Below are 16,873 nucleotides of genomic sequence, written 5' to 3' on the forward strand. Positions count from 1 at the left end.
CTGAGAGGATGGTTTATGTTATAGAAGAAGAAAAGACACGAGATGACAGTTTGAGGAATTAGGGGGGGATCTTTTGCTCTTGAGTCTAAACAAGCTTGAAAGAGGACTACTTTTTCTCCTTGGGGCACTGAGGCACTCACAGCTCTTTTACATGTTTTATTCAAACTCTTTTATGTGTGAGGCAGGAGAAAACTCATGTTCTACTTATGTTCAAATCTGTTTATCTTCATCTGTGTTGTTGTACAATTTTGTAAATGTCTGCTCTCTTCTTTAAAGTATTTTTCTCTGACTGCTCTTCTTCTTAACACTCTTCTATCCTACTTGATTGCTCCTGGCATCCTACCTCTAGATGGGGGGAAAGGGGGAAAGGTCCCTGATGACAAGTCCCATTGGGAATGTTAGGGGCACATCAGGAAGCTTGTGAAATCCATCCTCCTTTCCTAGCCTTGCCAACACATGTAAAAAATACCTCTGCCTCTATCAATCCTTCTCAATCCTTACATTAAACATGGAAGACCTTGCAAACAGAGGGCCTAACACAGAGTGTACAGTGTTAGTGAACACTAAAATGGTTTTACAGCATCTTGCAAAGTCACTAGCTGCCCTGTTGCCAAATCTCAGCAGTTATAGGGCGGCCATTAGGGGCCCATAGGGACTCATTCAGGACCAGAACTTTGCCCAGTCGCTCATATAATTGTGCTTCCGTAAACAACAAGCCCTATCAGTCACTGGGAAAACTAAAATACCCTCCCTCCTGAAAAGCACCCAAACAAAACACCAAAATAAGACTTGGAGCTGAAACTCACTTTGACCTGCTGATCTCTGAAGTCCCAAGGCACTGATGGATGTGACACACAACTATGTTTAGACACAACGCAAACTGTCGGATTCCAACTGTGTTATTGATTTCCCTCAAAATTGCACTAAACTAGTTTCAAAGTGAGGTAAATCTGGTTTGAAAGAGTTTGAAAATGTTGACAATTGCACAAAAGCCACATTCAAATGAAGTTAATTAAAATATTCTTACTCATTTTATACACATTGCCGTGTAATTAAACCTGGCCTTTTTTATATATTTGTAAGCTTTGGCCTCTTAACAACATTTTACAAGTTCTGTGGGTTTAAGCAAGCTGGCGCGAGACCTGGCAGAGAGTTTGTGGGAATGACAAGTAATCTCTTCAGTGCGACGACATTTGGTTTAAGCAAGTCCAATAGACTGTACTACTTTGACTGCAACTGCACATTGCTGACAAATGCAAAACCATACGATTCAGATTTGTCCAGACACATCTTGCAACTTTATCCTTGAAGAGGCTATGGGTCAAAATCAAATGAAAACTGTTTAATTGATGTGACAGGATTGAAAACATGAGAAATGGACTGATTTTCTTAACAGAAGGAATGTTTGACTGGGAACTTGGTGACTTGGGATTTATTTTGTCCCCTCTGGCTATAAGCCTGGTCTATTTCTGATCTACTAAACCATGAGGGCAAAGAGAGGGGTTGTTTAAAAAATGAGGAGTCAAACTTTGGAAGAATGTAACCTGCTCCCCAGTGGGAGTCTACATGCCTTTACATGTAGGCCCAATGTTATTATTCTGCTGCTGCTATTGCTCAAGGTGGAAGAGGGAAACCCTGCAGTTCACATTTAGAAAACCTTTCAAGCTAAATTAAAATTCCCTTCATTTTTCTTTCACTTTTCAACATGGAGCAAATTAGCTAAAGAGGCCAGCTGGTTTGTGTCAGTGCACGATCTGCTGATGTACTCTTGATACACCATTTACTGAAACCTGCACCAATCTTGCACCGTGGCACACTGAAACAGGACCCAGCTGTTGGTGAGCTTGTGACCTGACATCTAATTGCTTGCAATGGAATAAGCATCTTGGAAATGTGGTTTCTGAACGGGGGGAGGAGATGGCGGTGGGGTTCAAGGGGTAAAGAGACGGGTGACTGACACATAGACGTGGAGACACAAAAACCGAGGAAAACGTTACGTTTCTGAATTTCTCTGGACCGCACGTAATTGGTTGCAGAACTTGAATGACATCAGAGCATTGACTTCCACTAATATGCTTTCTGAAAGATCCTGGGTGTCGTTGAAAACAACAAAGGCTATTAGAGATCATACATGCTTTACATGCTATACAATACAGGCTTTTGTACTCTAAATGTGTATATGAAAAATAAGTGTGCACTATCAGTTCCCTGAGTCAGAACTTTTTTTCCAACCACGCCATTTATCTTAACTTGTCATCTCACGCATCCGTTGGAAATGCAGTAGTTTAAGATGTGACAGATATTACAGGCACAGCAAGGGGTTGAAATATGTGCTGCTGCTCGGGTAAAATATCCTTTTGTAAAATTGAACAAGCCAGCTTTGATGGGAGCATAGGAATGATTTATGAATAAGAACACATATCCCATGGCAGGTCGCCAAATGTTTAGCAACACACTACTCAGATCTCGGACACATGTTTAGCTTGTTATTGACTCCTGCAGGTTTCATTTTGGCAAGAATTTGATGCAGGAGTGCTTTGAATTATTTTTTATATCCGTGTGAAGTAAAAAAAAGTTTGCTTTACAAGCTTTGCCATGGTTTTGTTAACATGACTGAACAAGGAATCAAACACAAATCCAATCAGCAACTCACTTTCATATTGTTCAAAAAGGTCAGCATTTTTAATGTTGACCTTTTTGAATAGAAGGCACCAAAGAACTGTTTTAAAGATAAGGAGTGGAGCTTTCTTGCTGAAGGTTAAAGATAATTATTAATAACACTCATGTGCGGGCAGTAATGGAGCAAGATCTAAGATTTAGCTTAGCTTAGATATACTTCAGATTGCCTAACTCTGTCCAAAGTTAAAGAAATTACCTACTGGCACCTCTTAAGCTACATAAATGTATAACAAATATATTTTTTGTCTTTACAAGGAGGTCCCGGTGTGACCTTTTGTTTGGTGTTACCACTAGCTATGCACTGTAACACAACTGATTCCAGTATTAATGCTTGAATCGCCTCCTGGTTAACAGCCCCATACCTTAGAGCACCGACATGAGAGTCATCTGTTTTAAATGAAAAGATAACCTTCCTCAAACTCTCTTTTTGTATTCATGACAACACGGAGCAGACTTTAAACCATTGATGCCACCAATGTTGGTTTGGTTTGAAGAAGATGTGAGGGGCGTCTTCTTCATCTGAGGTCTGTTACTTCTTAAATGGCACACTCAAGAATAAAAAAAAAGGGGCAACCAGGCTTTCTTTTAAATCACTTTCAGTCACGCTAACTTTATTACTAGTTGACTGAGCTGGTACTCTATTTCGACTTTTTCTTAATTAAACACTTTCTGAATGGAAACATGGGACGGTTAATAGTAGAGGTCAAATATGGAAAATGAGAAGGAGACTACGAGAAGAAGGAAGAGAAAGGAAAAGTCGAAAAAAGGTTTTGGGGCCCGGGCTTGTCTCATGCCCTTCTCTTCACTCACACTCACAGTATCAGCGTCTTGGCTGCACGGTTTTACAAATTATCCTAGGATGCAGAAAGGGGCCAAAACTTTGAGATCTGGCATTCATTTACATTCTTACTGGTTTGTGCTCCTCCTGCCCCCTTTTTTTCTTGAAGAACAGAGAGCAAGATGGAATTTCAAGAGGCCAAAAAGAAACAGAGCAGGAATCGTTCAAGCAACACTATCCGTGAGTGAGCATCCCGCAGGGATCCGTATGGCTGCCGTGCGGTTATAATGTCTTTGTCCAACGATCTCCTCTGATTACCATCATGTCTCTAGAGGTCCATGAGGGCAGGATTCGTGTGTGTTCATGCGTGTTTGGAAAGATGTGTATGAGTGTGTTTGTAAAAGCAGAGTAGGGATTTCTGACACAACTTCACCTATTTCCAAGCTGCAAGCAGAAGGGAAAAATCTGAATAAGGATCACAAAACTTTTTTCTAAAAGCATTTCAGCTTTCATCTGGATCATCCTGAGTTCATTTAGAGAAGTTAGCTTATGTCTAGAAGTTAATGTTAATGCAACTACGATATAGGGGAAAAATATCATATACAAAATGTTTATGTCATGTTTTGTGTTTTATATCGGTTTTTAACCTTAATTTGGCAAACATGTCACCAAAAAAAAAGTTTGCTTTGACACACCGTGCATCCTGACACAGGGTAACCTTGTCACCGGACGCATTGTAATTCCAATATTTTTTACTCTTTTTGTGTCCACCTTCACCATGTTAGCTAGTTGCTAACTGTGACCGCATTTGCTGCTGGGTAGCTAGTGTTCGATGGAAGGTTGTTTTACTCAAACAAAGTAAAGCAACACTGTTGAGGGCTGATAGACTGAACTAAACCCATAAAGTTCCACCTCGTAAAAACCAGTCGGGGAAATCCACAGTGGCTCAGACACCTTTCATATTGCTATTTTTAATTTCTTAAAATGTTAACATAAAATATGAACTGAACAAGTTTCTTTCATAAAATTATTTTTTATAAAAATACTGAAAGCACAAACCTTCCATGAATTTCATTTCAGTCTAAAGGTTACCTGCTGTTAAAAATGTATATATTTCAGGGTTAAATCTATCAGAAGGATAGAAGGTAGGGGTGGAAGGTAAGACATGTATTGATGAAGTTAAATATTTGGTCAAAGATGGAGACGGTACAACACAGTCAGTTATTATTCTTTCATGTGTAGAGAGATACAACAGTGAAATTGTGAGCATATGCAAAAACTCTAACTGACAAATCCTTTGACACATGCATGAAATGCCCTCAGGGGCCAAACCATGATTGAAGTTGTGTGTTAAACTCTGGCATTGCAGGGGTGGACACATCATCCTGAGGGTTGAGTGAGACGGTTACAGCCCTGTAGAGACAAGAGGGGTGTCAGTGTCACATAATAAACGAAAAAAAAGTACCAAATCTGGATCTCATTAGGCATTTAGCCTGCCAGTGTTGGAGTGAACACATCCAGAATGCAGCGACACTCGCCCAACAAAGCTTCAGCACTGAGACACAGCCGAGCCATGAGAAATAAATCGAACCACACAGAGAGACCACTGCAGATAAAAATAACACTCTGAAGACAGATGGAAAAAGAAAATAATTGCAGTCTCTTCGTCCAAGGTGTTATCTGCTGTTATCACTGTAATTGGAGCAATATGGGGTCATTTCCTGCGAGAACGGAGCTTAATTGTGATGACTCATCGCTCCTCACTGCAGCAACGGCTCAACTGTCGCCAGAAAAAGACCAGACCGCTTGTACCCCTTTCCCACATTTTCTCCTTCTCCCTCCTTCCCTTGACTTTCCCTCTTAGCTCATTCCTCAACTCATCCCTCCTTCTGAGGCCACCATGGCCTGCGAGCACTTCAAAAGAACACAGATCCTCATAAGTCACCCTTCAGTGGCCCCCAAACCGCGGCAAGTCGGCTGGAAAATCCAAACAAACAATGCGCTGATGAGTGGGTTGGACTGTCTTAGGTCATGCGATGTAACCCCATGAGCCCATCGAGTGATCCAATACTGGAAAGTAAACATCACGCTTCAGTGGGGCTATATGAAAATGTAGAGAATGAAGGATGAAGTCAAAGAGGAGGGATACAGTCGGCTGCTGCTGCGCATATGTGTGTGACAGAAAAAAAGATACAGTTGCAAGCAGTGAGGAATGTTTTCTTATCGTCACAGAGCAGGCCTGGCTATTCTGATTTTTGGGAACTTATCAGTGAATTACAACAGAGTACTGAGTGGTGATGGATTGCATGAGGTGCAGCGGTGCGATAGCCTTAGAAAGACCCCAGCATGAAGTGTTTCAGTGATGAGAAGAGAAACAGAAAGAGCTTGGCAGGACATCAACATTAAAGGTGCCATAGAATGGAAAACTATTTATTTTGGCATAGTTGAATAAGGCGAGTTCGGTACATTGTACTGACATACCATGAACCTCAGACACCATTGTTTCCTCCGTGACGTGCAAATCATGAATATGCATATCACAGCAGTAAAACGGGCGAATAACAACAATCGCTGTGTGTTACGTCACACACGGTAGTCCAGCCCCAACATTTGCATACACCAGCTGCTGGAAACACTAACGCTAACACTAACCACTCCGTAAAGTTGCTCTCCAATCTCCGACCAACTGGCTGTTCTTCAGATTCATCGGTTTCCTCCTCCGATAAAGGCTCAAACATGTAAGGTTGGATGCCAATAGCCTCCATGGTTCATCTCACACCGTTTCACGATCTTCACTTACTTCTGTGGGCTCTGAGGCAGCCATGGATGCTCCTTGTAAACCAGCCAATCAGAGCAGAGCTCCTCATAATTATTTAAATGAGCCCCCAAATAAGGCAATTCAGCTTGTTTGATTCTAGGACCAAATCATAGGGTTGTAAATGGGTCTGTAAAACCGCAATGGACATTTTTTGGATCAACCAAAGTTATATACCTTCTTTGTAGACATCAGAGAACAATCAGCCATTCTGAGTGCCAGACATGCAAAAGTTAAAACTGAGAAACAATGTCTGGGATATTTTAGGTTTAATTGTGCTGGGAGGAAGGGCAGGACAGGTTAGTGTATACATTTTTTTTTAAATCACCTTTAAAAAGTTAAGAAAAAATGATGCCATAATATTTATTTTACCAACACGCTGTAGGTGATCCTGAGTTTCAGACTCTTTTGACAACTGTGTCTCTCCTCACAGGCTGAACAATGTTCAGGCCATAACAATATTAACACTACAGCTAAAATGTGTAACCTCCAGCACTAAAGAAGCCATCATAACATCACTCAACTAGTACAACAGAATCAGCAGGAAGTCCCCTTGCACCATAAACAGGTCCTGTTGAAATCAAAACTGGTTCATCAAGGGCACATATACTGTCACACCCAAAGAGGAGCAGGCTCAGCTGAAATAGGTCAGCATTATAGCGGTGTGTGGCCAAAAATATACATAAAGAATACCAGAGAGGGAAATCCTTGTAGAGTGTTTCCAGTGTTGCTGCCCAGAAAAAGGAAAGTTATGAAGACAGAAACATGGGGTAAACATTTGAGTGGGGAATGAAAAAAAACTGGAAAAGTGTGATTAAGATAGAGACTAAACAGTAACAGGAAAACAGACAAGACTGGGTAACACATGAACGATCAATAGGGAGAGATGAAAGAAGACAGCGTTTCCTTCCTGTTCAGTGTTGTATGAGGCCTGTTCGTCTGTTAAACTACTCATCCTCAGTGTCAGACCCCTGTTTCTCTCTGAGGCTTTGATGTGAGCTTCACCCAGACAGGATATTACTCTTCAATGATCTCCCGATAGGCCTCCAATTCTACACCCAGCGGTGCAGACAGCAGGAAGTGTAGATGAAACATGTAACATTTAGACACTCAGACCTGTGGCAAAACATTGTCTACCAACGTCAAGCCCTTTACTTGCAACCCACACAAGCATACAGTGATGCGAATAGGCTGTAGGCGTGTACATGTATTTCAGTCAACCATTTAGAATGATCTAATTACTGAACTTTTATTTAAGTACAGTACTTACGTTTTTAGTATACACCTTTATACTGGACAACATCTCAGAGGTAAATACTGTTGGTAGTATTGTATGTTGCATATCAACTAAGAAGACAACACATAAACAGATGTTATTTTGTTAATTAAAAAATATGTTGACAGTATACTTTTTTATTAACCTAAGTAGACATTTCATTGATGGACATTGAGGACTTCTACACTGGTATTGCTTCATTTTCTTAAAGAGAAATATTTCAGTACTTCTTTCACCCCTGCTGATTTGAATTAAAATTCCAAGCACCTTTTTAGTTTCAAATTGGTTTGGGGGATATTTTTGATGGTTTTATCTGTCGATTCACTAATGTGTGTCAATATGTCAGCAATAATTATTAACAGATGTTTTCAGGAGCCCAATAAGCAGGCACTTGACCCTGTCAGAAATAAAAAAGGAACAATCTGGGTATAGACTATGTGAGAAAGAGAGTGCCATAAAGCAGGTGTGAAGAGAAAAGGAAAAAAGAAATACGTTGTGTATTGTCCACACTCAGACACAGACGTGCACAAAGGTGCCAGAGGATTTTTCAGCTAAACCAGGTAATCCCACGCAAACAGGTTTAGTTGAAGGACACCGCTGTTTGACTAGTCAGAGACTGTAGTGTAATATATCAGGTGTGCACCCGGATAGACACCAGGATTTGTAACTGTCAAAACACTGTGGGTATGGAAAGTAACAGCGAATGCAACGTTACTGGTGATAAACATGTGTTCATGGATCAGTGAGTCTGTGTGAACAAAATGTCATCATATCAAGAACAGACAGGCCTTGAAACATACAGCAAACCAATTAAAGATTTATTTGAAGCTTATAGCGTCCCTCTCAACTCTCCCTTGCTTTGTTTTGTCGTGGTAAACCTTCTGCACGCCCTGCAGGAGAGTTTTCGCAGGTGAGCCACGGAAGCGTGTCAAAGCACGCTGTGAACTCCCTTATATAGGCTCTATGAATTAGGAGCCATCATCTGCCATGGGAACTGGATTCTCTTCTAGATCATCAAAAGATCGTGGGAGCAATAATTCTTAACTTTGAGGAAATGGAGAAAAACAAAAGATCATTGTCTGCATTTCAGGCTCTGTGTTTTTATGAATTGTCCAAACTGGTTCTTCCAGCACAAAAGCACCCAACACCTGAACATGAACAGTACTTCCTCATAATGTGATATTTTATGCAGTGTTCTCGATGCACTTTCAGGTTTTCTTGCAGTCTTTAAAATGTTTTCTGCTCAAATACTGCTGTCATAGCAACATCTGTAGTCTTATTGTAGCTAACACGCTGCATATTGCATGAAGTAATCATTTAACTATGGTATATGGAACATTTGAGGAAGGGGCTTGTGTACGCAAAGTGTAGGCTCCTCTTGCAGTCATCATGTTACCAAATGAGGTGAGTCTTCATGATTATATCGGAGACATGAGGTTTCCTTCGCCCGTCTCTGTTCGCCTGTAGAGCAATGACATTTAGTGGACTTTGAAATATGAGGAAGACTTTCAGCTTCATAGGTTGTGGCTGGTTATTCAATGAAATCCTAGTAAAATCATTGATCCAGCTCCTGCTCATCTGCCAGTGTCATCAAGAAGAGATTGTGTGCAGCCAGGAGAAAACTGTGTGTGTGTGTGTGTGTGTGTGTGTGTGTGTGTGTGTGTGTGTGTGTGTGGGAGAGAGAGAGAGAGAGAGAGAGACAGAGACAGAGAGAGAGAGACAGAGACAGAGAGAGAATGTAAGGGGGAGAAACAGTTTGGGTTAGGACCAACCCCCTTTAGCTGTGTTTAAACTTCACTCCCGTTGCCTCGTCAGTTTGACTGCGAGTCACTTGGTGCCTGTGTTTGGATTCTCCACAATAAGAAGCAGATGAATTGCAGGATAAAGGCAACACTAAATCAGTTTCAAGGTAATTTTTTTTGTGACTCTTTTTTATTCTGAAACAAGATGTAATAGAAGTTTGTGTGACCGATGAGAAACATGTTTATTAGAGGAGGGTTTGTAACTTTTTACTGCTTGAATTGATCTAATTTAAGCCTGGGAAACGTAGGATTAATAATTCAAGGAAATGTTACTATCAGCTATATAAGTTCAAAATGCATATTGTTTATTTTTCAATCACTTCTTTTAATTGCTTATTTTTTCAACTAACGCTGATAATTGTGGTTAAACCAGACATATTGACATATTGCCTAACTCACACTTCATCATGGATAATTGACATTAAGTTACTGGCATTCATTCATATTTTTATCCTTGGTCTTGATTCAGTCTGTACTGTCAAAGGACTAGCCACTCAGCTGTTTGAGCCAACAAGTTATTAATTTCTCGAATTCTTTGCAACACATTGAATGAATTAAAGTCTTCAGACCGTTTGTTAAATGCTAACATATGACTCCAGAAGTGGGGAAAAACCTATTTCACATGACACAGATTGAAAGGAATGCAACCCTAATCACCCCTGATTGTTTTCAACATTAACAATGCAAGCTAAATTATTACAGCCACAGCCTTCAGTATATTTCATGATAATAGTTTGCAACTGTAATAAACTTGGGCATGCAGTTTTGCATGTGTGGGAGACTTCAAACACACTTCATCTACAGTATGAAAGTGGACTGGTGATGCTGGGGGGGAGAGCCTGGCATGTGTGCCAAATTAAGTGCACATGTTGCGATTGTTCAAGTCTAACAACCGTACACTGACTGACACACACTTCAAACACACTTTAAGACTAAATGTTTTTTGACATTAAAATGATCCCTCTGTCCTTTCAGCCTTTTGTGTCACATTCATGAGGTCATAGTTAAAGTTTTAAATATCCACAATTCTTACTAAAATATCATAGGACGTATGTATTTAACTTACCTACCAACTATTTTCTTGTTTGCATGGTTAGATGTAGACAGTTTCAGTATTTAAATCATCACCTTGCTTTTATGGGCAATTATGACTCATATTTCTTTTCATTGAGTTGGTTGAATGTCTCCGTGACCCTAGCTAGTCCTTTAATAAACTTTGAATGTTTACTTACTTTAATTTTAAAGTGTTTAGGTTTGTTCTTAAGGATTATGTTTTCCACTATGTGCTGCTTTTATTCATTCCATCAAATTTGTAATGCTTCTTTCTCGTCCTCCTGCAGTGTCTGGACCCTCTCACCAGGACAAACAGTGCTCTATAGCACCGTCCTCTGGAAGAAAAAAAAACATCTCAATCATTCTGGTGGATTACACTTGATCAACTCTATGTAATCCCTCCCTTTATTGACGGAGCTCAGACATTTTTTGTGTATTCTTCACAGCTTTTGCTGCTAAAGTATGTCAGCAAAAATGACTTCATAGCCATAGACTGCAGCGTAGAAGAAAAGATACAAAAAGCATGGAAGATTCAAGTACCCCCTCGACACCCATATTCCCCACCTCCCATACCCCCTCCTCTCTTGGCTACTTGCAGTTCTTCTGGGAGTACCAGGACAATTTAGTCCTTGTGGATCATTATAACTACACAGGCAAGCTGCAGAAAGACCGCTACCGGGAAGGACTCAAACCCGAGGGCATTGCGTTCCTGGTGGTGTGTCTCCTCATTGTCCTGGAGAACGCTGTGGTTCTCATTGCCATTTGGAGGAACAAGAAGTTCCACCTGCCCATGTATTACCTGCTGGGCAACCTGACTCTGTCTGATCTGCTGGCTGGGATTACATACATGGCCAACATCATCATGTCTGGACCTAATACTTTGAAACTGACGCCGTTGCTATGGTTCCTCAGGGAGGGAGGGGTTTTCATCACTCTGGCTGCCTCAATAATTAGTCTGCTGGCCATTGCAATTGAACGACATGTTACCATGGTGACAATGAGGCCCTACCATGGGGCAAAGCGGGGACGGATGTGGGCGCTGATTGGTGCGAGTTGGGCCTTGGCAGGGTTTTTAGGGGTACTCCCAATTTTGGGCTGGAACTGCATCCACAGACTGGACCAGTGTTCAACAGTCCTTCCGCTTTATGACAGGAGCTACATCCTCTTCTGCGTGTCTGTGTTTAGCGCAGTGCTCCTGGCTATTGTGGTCCTTTATGTCAGAGTTTTCCGCATTGTCCGCACCAACACACAGCGCCAGCGGCTGGGTCTGTCAGGCAGCATGAGGAAAGGCTTAGCGAGGAAGTCTGAGAAGTACATCGCCCTTCTCAAAACAGTCACCATCGTGCTGGGTGTCTTCATAGCCTGTTGGCTGCCCCTCTTCGTCCTCCTCCTGCTGGACTTTTTCTGCCCCACCCGCAGTTGTCGCATGCTCTACAAGGCTGATTACTTTCTGGGAGTAGCTATGGTCAACTCGCTCCTCAACCCAATCATCTACACTCTGACCAGTAAGGACATGAGGAGAGCCATTCTGAGGCTGCTCTGTCGGCCCTGTCTGATGACCAGAGACGGCCAGGTGAAGAAGATTGGGATGCCGTTCCTTGAGTGCAGTTTCAGTAAAACTGAAGTGGCATCCCAGAAGTTAGAGGGGGGACTGGAGACAACTATTTCCTCTGGGAACAATATCACCACCCCATCTCCTGTTAAGACCCTTTATCCAAAACTCTTCAAGTCATGAGGAGTTTGACTGCCTGAGTACATAAGTGTTTGAATGGATTTCCCACGAACAGAGGACATGTAGTGCACCTATAAAGAGGAAGCAGTTCTGGTATAATCCAAAGATGCAGTTGGAGGGGAGGATATACCATGGAAGCACAAGATAATCATCTTTAAACAAATGTCTCACCTTGACAAGTCAGAAGTGATGCAGAACGTAGTTGCGAGATGTTTGCAAAACAAAATGACACTCCAATGTGAACAAGCAAACATACTTTTTTATGAATAGAAGCTTGTGACTAATTTGCACTAAAACATTGGAGAAACAGACAAGCAGCCTCGGATTTATTCTGTAAGCCCCGAGAGACTTCTTCATGACTGGAAAAAACATTTTCGGCATGAATGCTGAACAATTTTGGTTGAAGTTGCTTCTTTTTGAAGTTTCTTTTATTGTGATGGTTTAAGTTACTTCATACAGCACAAACCAGTCTGCGCAGTCTGTAATCTGTGCGTCTGCAAACACCTGGATTTTGCTGGTTCGAAGGCCTGTGGTGTGCTAGATTTGTTCAGCTAAAGTACGTGAAGACACCCTACATGTGTTACATGATGCAAGGAGAAATAAATAGTCAAAAAGATAACAGGAAAAAGAGAAGTGGCGTTTGCTCTTAACGGTTCTTACAGCTCTGTATAAAACTGTGTGCCACAGATGTAGGGTTGAGCCGCCACGTTAAATTCCCGACACTGTTTTGATATGTCAGATGGTTAACCTATCTGATGCCAAGTGGAAAGTTGTTGGGGTTTAGTGCCCAATTTTGTTCAAACGTCAGTCTGGCATCTGGAGGGGGAAAACATTTTATTGTTCCATCATGACATTTTTGCAGTTTAACTGAAACTTAATCAGCTGTAATTGCAAAACTTTTATAAGTCTAATAAATGATTATAAAAAAACTCCTTAAAAAAGTGGCAGAGGAAATTAAGATACTGATTTGTTGTCTGTTAGTCAGTATTTTTAAACAGATGCTTTCTTGCTGGACCTCACTTGATGAATAAGGCAATGTATTTTTTGTACTTTAATTCATGTATTGAACTTTTTATATTTCTGAGACTTTTCATATCACCTGTATTGTAAATATATCTATTTTGTACCAAGAAAAGACTATCAACTCCACCTTTCTTTTCATAAAAGAAATAAAATGAGTTTTTTAAAGACTTGTATATGTATCAGTGTGTAATCCTTTCTTTGTAGCTGGCGTTCTGTGAATGCAAGGACAGTTTTTGAAGAAGTATGACAGGAAATCAGTGCAACCACATAAATTTGAGAATTGACACTACAGTTGGAGGGAAGAAATACCACGGAAGCACAAGATAATCATCTTTAAACAAATGTCTCCCCTTGACAAGTCAGAGGTGATGCAGAACGTAGTTGCAAGATGTTTGCAAAACAAGATGCCTTAAGAATGCCACTCCAATGTGAACAAGCAAACATACTTTTTTATGAATAGAAGCTTGTGACTAATTTGCCAGAGGTGGGACCAAGTCATTGTTTTGCAAGTCACAAGTTAGTCTCATGTCTTTGCTTTCAAGTCCCGAGTCAAGACAAGCAAGTCCCGAGTCAAGTCCCAAGTCAAGACCGACAAGTCTGAAGTCAAGTCCCAAGTCTTACCGTTTGAGTTTCAAGTCCTTTCGAGTCCTTTTAACAACGGAGAAATAATATTTCAACAAATCATGTATGCTTTTAAGATCTGTATATATTTATCAAACCAAGAACATTGTTCAAACAAATTTGAAATAAACAAAGGCAAATGTAATTTCCACAGAAAGTGCTGATATTGTATTTCCTTTGCTTATTGCACTATAACTGTCTCAAAAGATCCTCATTTTTGCAAAACAGTCCTCAAACAGGTATTTGGAGGATCACAAAAACAGTTGAATGTAACTTTTCCAAATGTGTTACCACTTTATAAAAAATATGTTCAGTCTTTTTAACTCATTTCAAAACCTAAGTGTAACCTTAACCTTTTCAAACATGTCACCACTTTATACAAGAAATCCTCACTCCCAAAAAAGTGTGTGTGTGTGTGTGTGTGTGTGTGTGTGTGTGTGTGTGTGTGTGTGTGTGTGTGTGTGTGTGTGTGTGTGTGTGTGTGTGTGTGTGTGTGTCTGGAAGGGGACTAGATGTGAAGTGTCATGAACAAGACAATGAACAGACTTGTGCTTTTCTATGTCAGGGCCCTAAGCTGCATTGCATTTGCAAAAGATCAAATTGGCCAAAAGTCTGTCAGTCATTTGTGCACGATGGGGACGTAGTATGATGCCACCATGGCTGAAAACGCGCTCCACTGGAGCACTAGAGGCAGGCACTGCCAAGACTCTGGTGGCCACTCGGAAGAGTGAAGGAAGAGACTTCATGTTCAGTGCCCAGAACAAAAGGGCGTTCTGTCCTTCGGCTGTGTCTAGGTAGTGACTTACCACTCGGTGAGTTGCTCATCTTTGAAAACGAATGTTTAGGGTTGTTTTAAGGACAGTGTTATGAATGCCTGTAGCCAACCATTCTGAAGCAGGGGGTGATTCCAAATTAGCCAAAAGCTGGAGACTGGACCAACCGTCAACGTTTCTATTTCTTCCAAGACGACCCAGAAAGGGGGCTCAAAGCGCAAAATAGTGACCTTATCCATTAATGAACCCACAGGAGATACCGTTTAGGGTGTTCGTAAGCCAAGGTGACGTTTACAGTCTCATTGATATGTAGCTAGCTAGCAATTAGCCAATAAGCTAGTGTTGGCTTTCATTCAAAACTTACCGTTCTTTGTGCAACTTCAAATGTCTTCAAAAGTTGTCGCGTCTCCGTCTGTTATCTTCGTCCCGCATGTTTTACAGACTGCAGTTCTTTTTTTGTTGACCACCTCAAAGTTTTTAAATCCAAACGAAACTACCCGTGGTATCATGTTTGCCTACTTGGCGCCTTATAGTTTGTTCCGCCTCATTGGTTGTCCAGTACTTTGATTGGTTGGATGCTGTCAGATCAAAACAACGTGGATCTCATTTGATTGGATGTCATGCCACACACACACACACACACACACACACACACACACACACACACACACACACACACACACACACACACACACACACACACACACACACACACACGTTACGCACACAGATGCACACCGGTGCAAAGAGAGATAGCACTGTCCATGTCAACATACTTTTTAATCTTTGGGTTTGGGGAAAGTAGCAAGTCTTTTCGAGTCAAAAGAGGCAAGTCCAAGTCCAAATGCGAGTCACTGATGTTAAAGTCCAAGTCAAAGTGCAAGTCTTTTTAGATTTTGTCAAGTCAAGTCTAAAGTCATCAAATTCAAGACTCGAGTCTGATTCGAGTCCAAGTCATGTGACTCGAGTCCACAACTGGCTTGTGCAAACAGCATGTGCAATTATCTATTAAGAGAAATATGCAAACTTTTCACACCTTTTATTCTTCCTGGCACACATAAATAAATATGTAGTTGCATTAATTTTTATTTAACCAACAGTCCCCCAAAGACATGATTATCCAGGGTAAAATGTACCACGTGGCAGTGGGATACCTGTGATATAATTTGTATATGAGCAGATGTTCTTCCAGATGTTATATGTATCCACCAGCACTGTGCCTGCTGACAGAGGTCAAGATGTCAGGGAATCTCTCATGGGCCCCAGCTCCCTCCCTGCTGCTGAAATCATGCAACAACGCTGGCAGGTACAAGTCATAAGTCATCAATCACTATCGCCAAGGACTAGATTGTATAATATATGTAGGCCTACACATGCTCTACTGCTCGATGCGCCAGCGGAGTTTGGGGAAAATCTGAGTAGTAACACATGTAGTTAATCTGGTAAATAGAAAAAAATACACGTAAAAGAAAAGGAAAAAAATGAACCTGCAAGTACAGCTTTAATCTTGGATACATGTGGGGCAGACATCCACCAATCAAACTTTATTTATAAATAACCTTTTGGATAATTGCAACTCAAAGTACAAGGGATTTACATCAAATACATCATATGATTATACAGTAATAAGTAAATAATAAAGATAATAATGGTTTTATGTTCTAAAACTATAGAGTTTGAAAACAACTTTGAACAAAAATTGTTTGTATGAGATTTGTGTCCAGTTTTGTGCCCCAAGGCCAACTTCACTTAATTAATCTAACACATAGTGAAGGCAGAATAGTCTCTCAGCTGGGAAATGATTAGTGAAAGCTGATTCAAAGCTTGTCATATTACATCAAGGATTTATCATGAGTGTTCATGCTTCATCATCAATTTCACTGACTCCGGGGGAGTGGAGATTAAATCTCAGCATTACTCATTTGGTTTAATTAGCTGTGAATTCTGCCTATAGGGCTCAACAAAGCTCAAACATGTTTGTACTTCATAAGTACAGGCAACTCACATTTTTCAATGATTGCAAATCACTTCTGAACATCTAATATAGTTTAATAAATATGACATAGACGTGGGTCTTAGTGCTTGCAGTGACTCAGTAGGGTTGTGATGCCACCTTGTGACCGCTGAATAGAGTATTCTGTTTACTGTATTGACCTGACTAACGTATTTTTGTAAGAGGGGGGGAACCTACTGGTGTCAGCACCTGCCTAGAGCATGTTTCTGTCAAGCTGCATTGTTCTGTACAGGCCATTCATAAACAAGGACATTTTCAGGAGGAAGATAACTTAACAAGCAAGGTGAGCTATACAAAGGGGGAGCAT

General features: G+C 40.9%; 1 protein-coding gene across 1 annotated transcript; it reads left to right on the forward strand.

Moving 5' to 3' along the window:
* The first annotated feature begins 9,322 nt into the window (after positions 1-9,322).
* s1pr5b (sphingosine-1-phosphate receptor 5b) lies at positions 9,323-13,329 on the forward strand. The gene is made up of 2 exons (XM_063883819.1): positions 9,323-9,457; positions 10,691-13,329. The coding sequence occupies exon 2, from the start codon at positions 10,927-10,929 to the stop codon at positions 12,136-12,138; it is 1,212 nt and encodes a 403-aa protein (XP_063739889.1). The 5' UTR covers positions 9,323-9,457; positions 10,691-10,926; the 3' UTR covers positions 12,139-13,329.
* Positions 13,330-16,873: the final 3,544 nt, after the last annotated feature.

This window comes from Eleginops maclovinus, chromosome 5 (genome assembly GCF_036324505.1).
Source record: "Eleginops maclovinus isolate JMC-PN-2008 ecotype Puerto Natales chromosome 5, JC_Emac_rtc_rv5, whole genome shotgun sequence".
NCBI classification, from domain to species: Eukaryota; Metazoa; Chordata; class Actinopteri; order Perciformes; family Eleginopidae; genus Eleginops; species Eleginops maclovinus.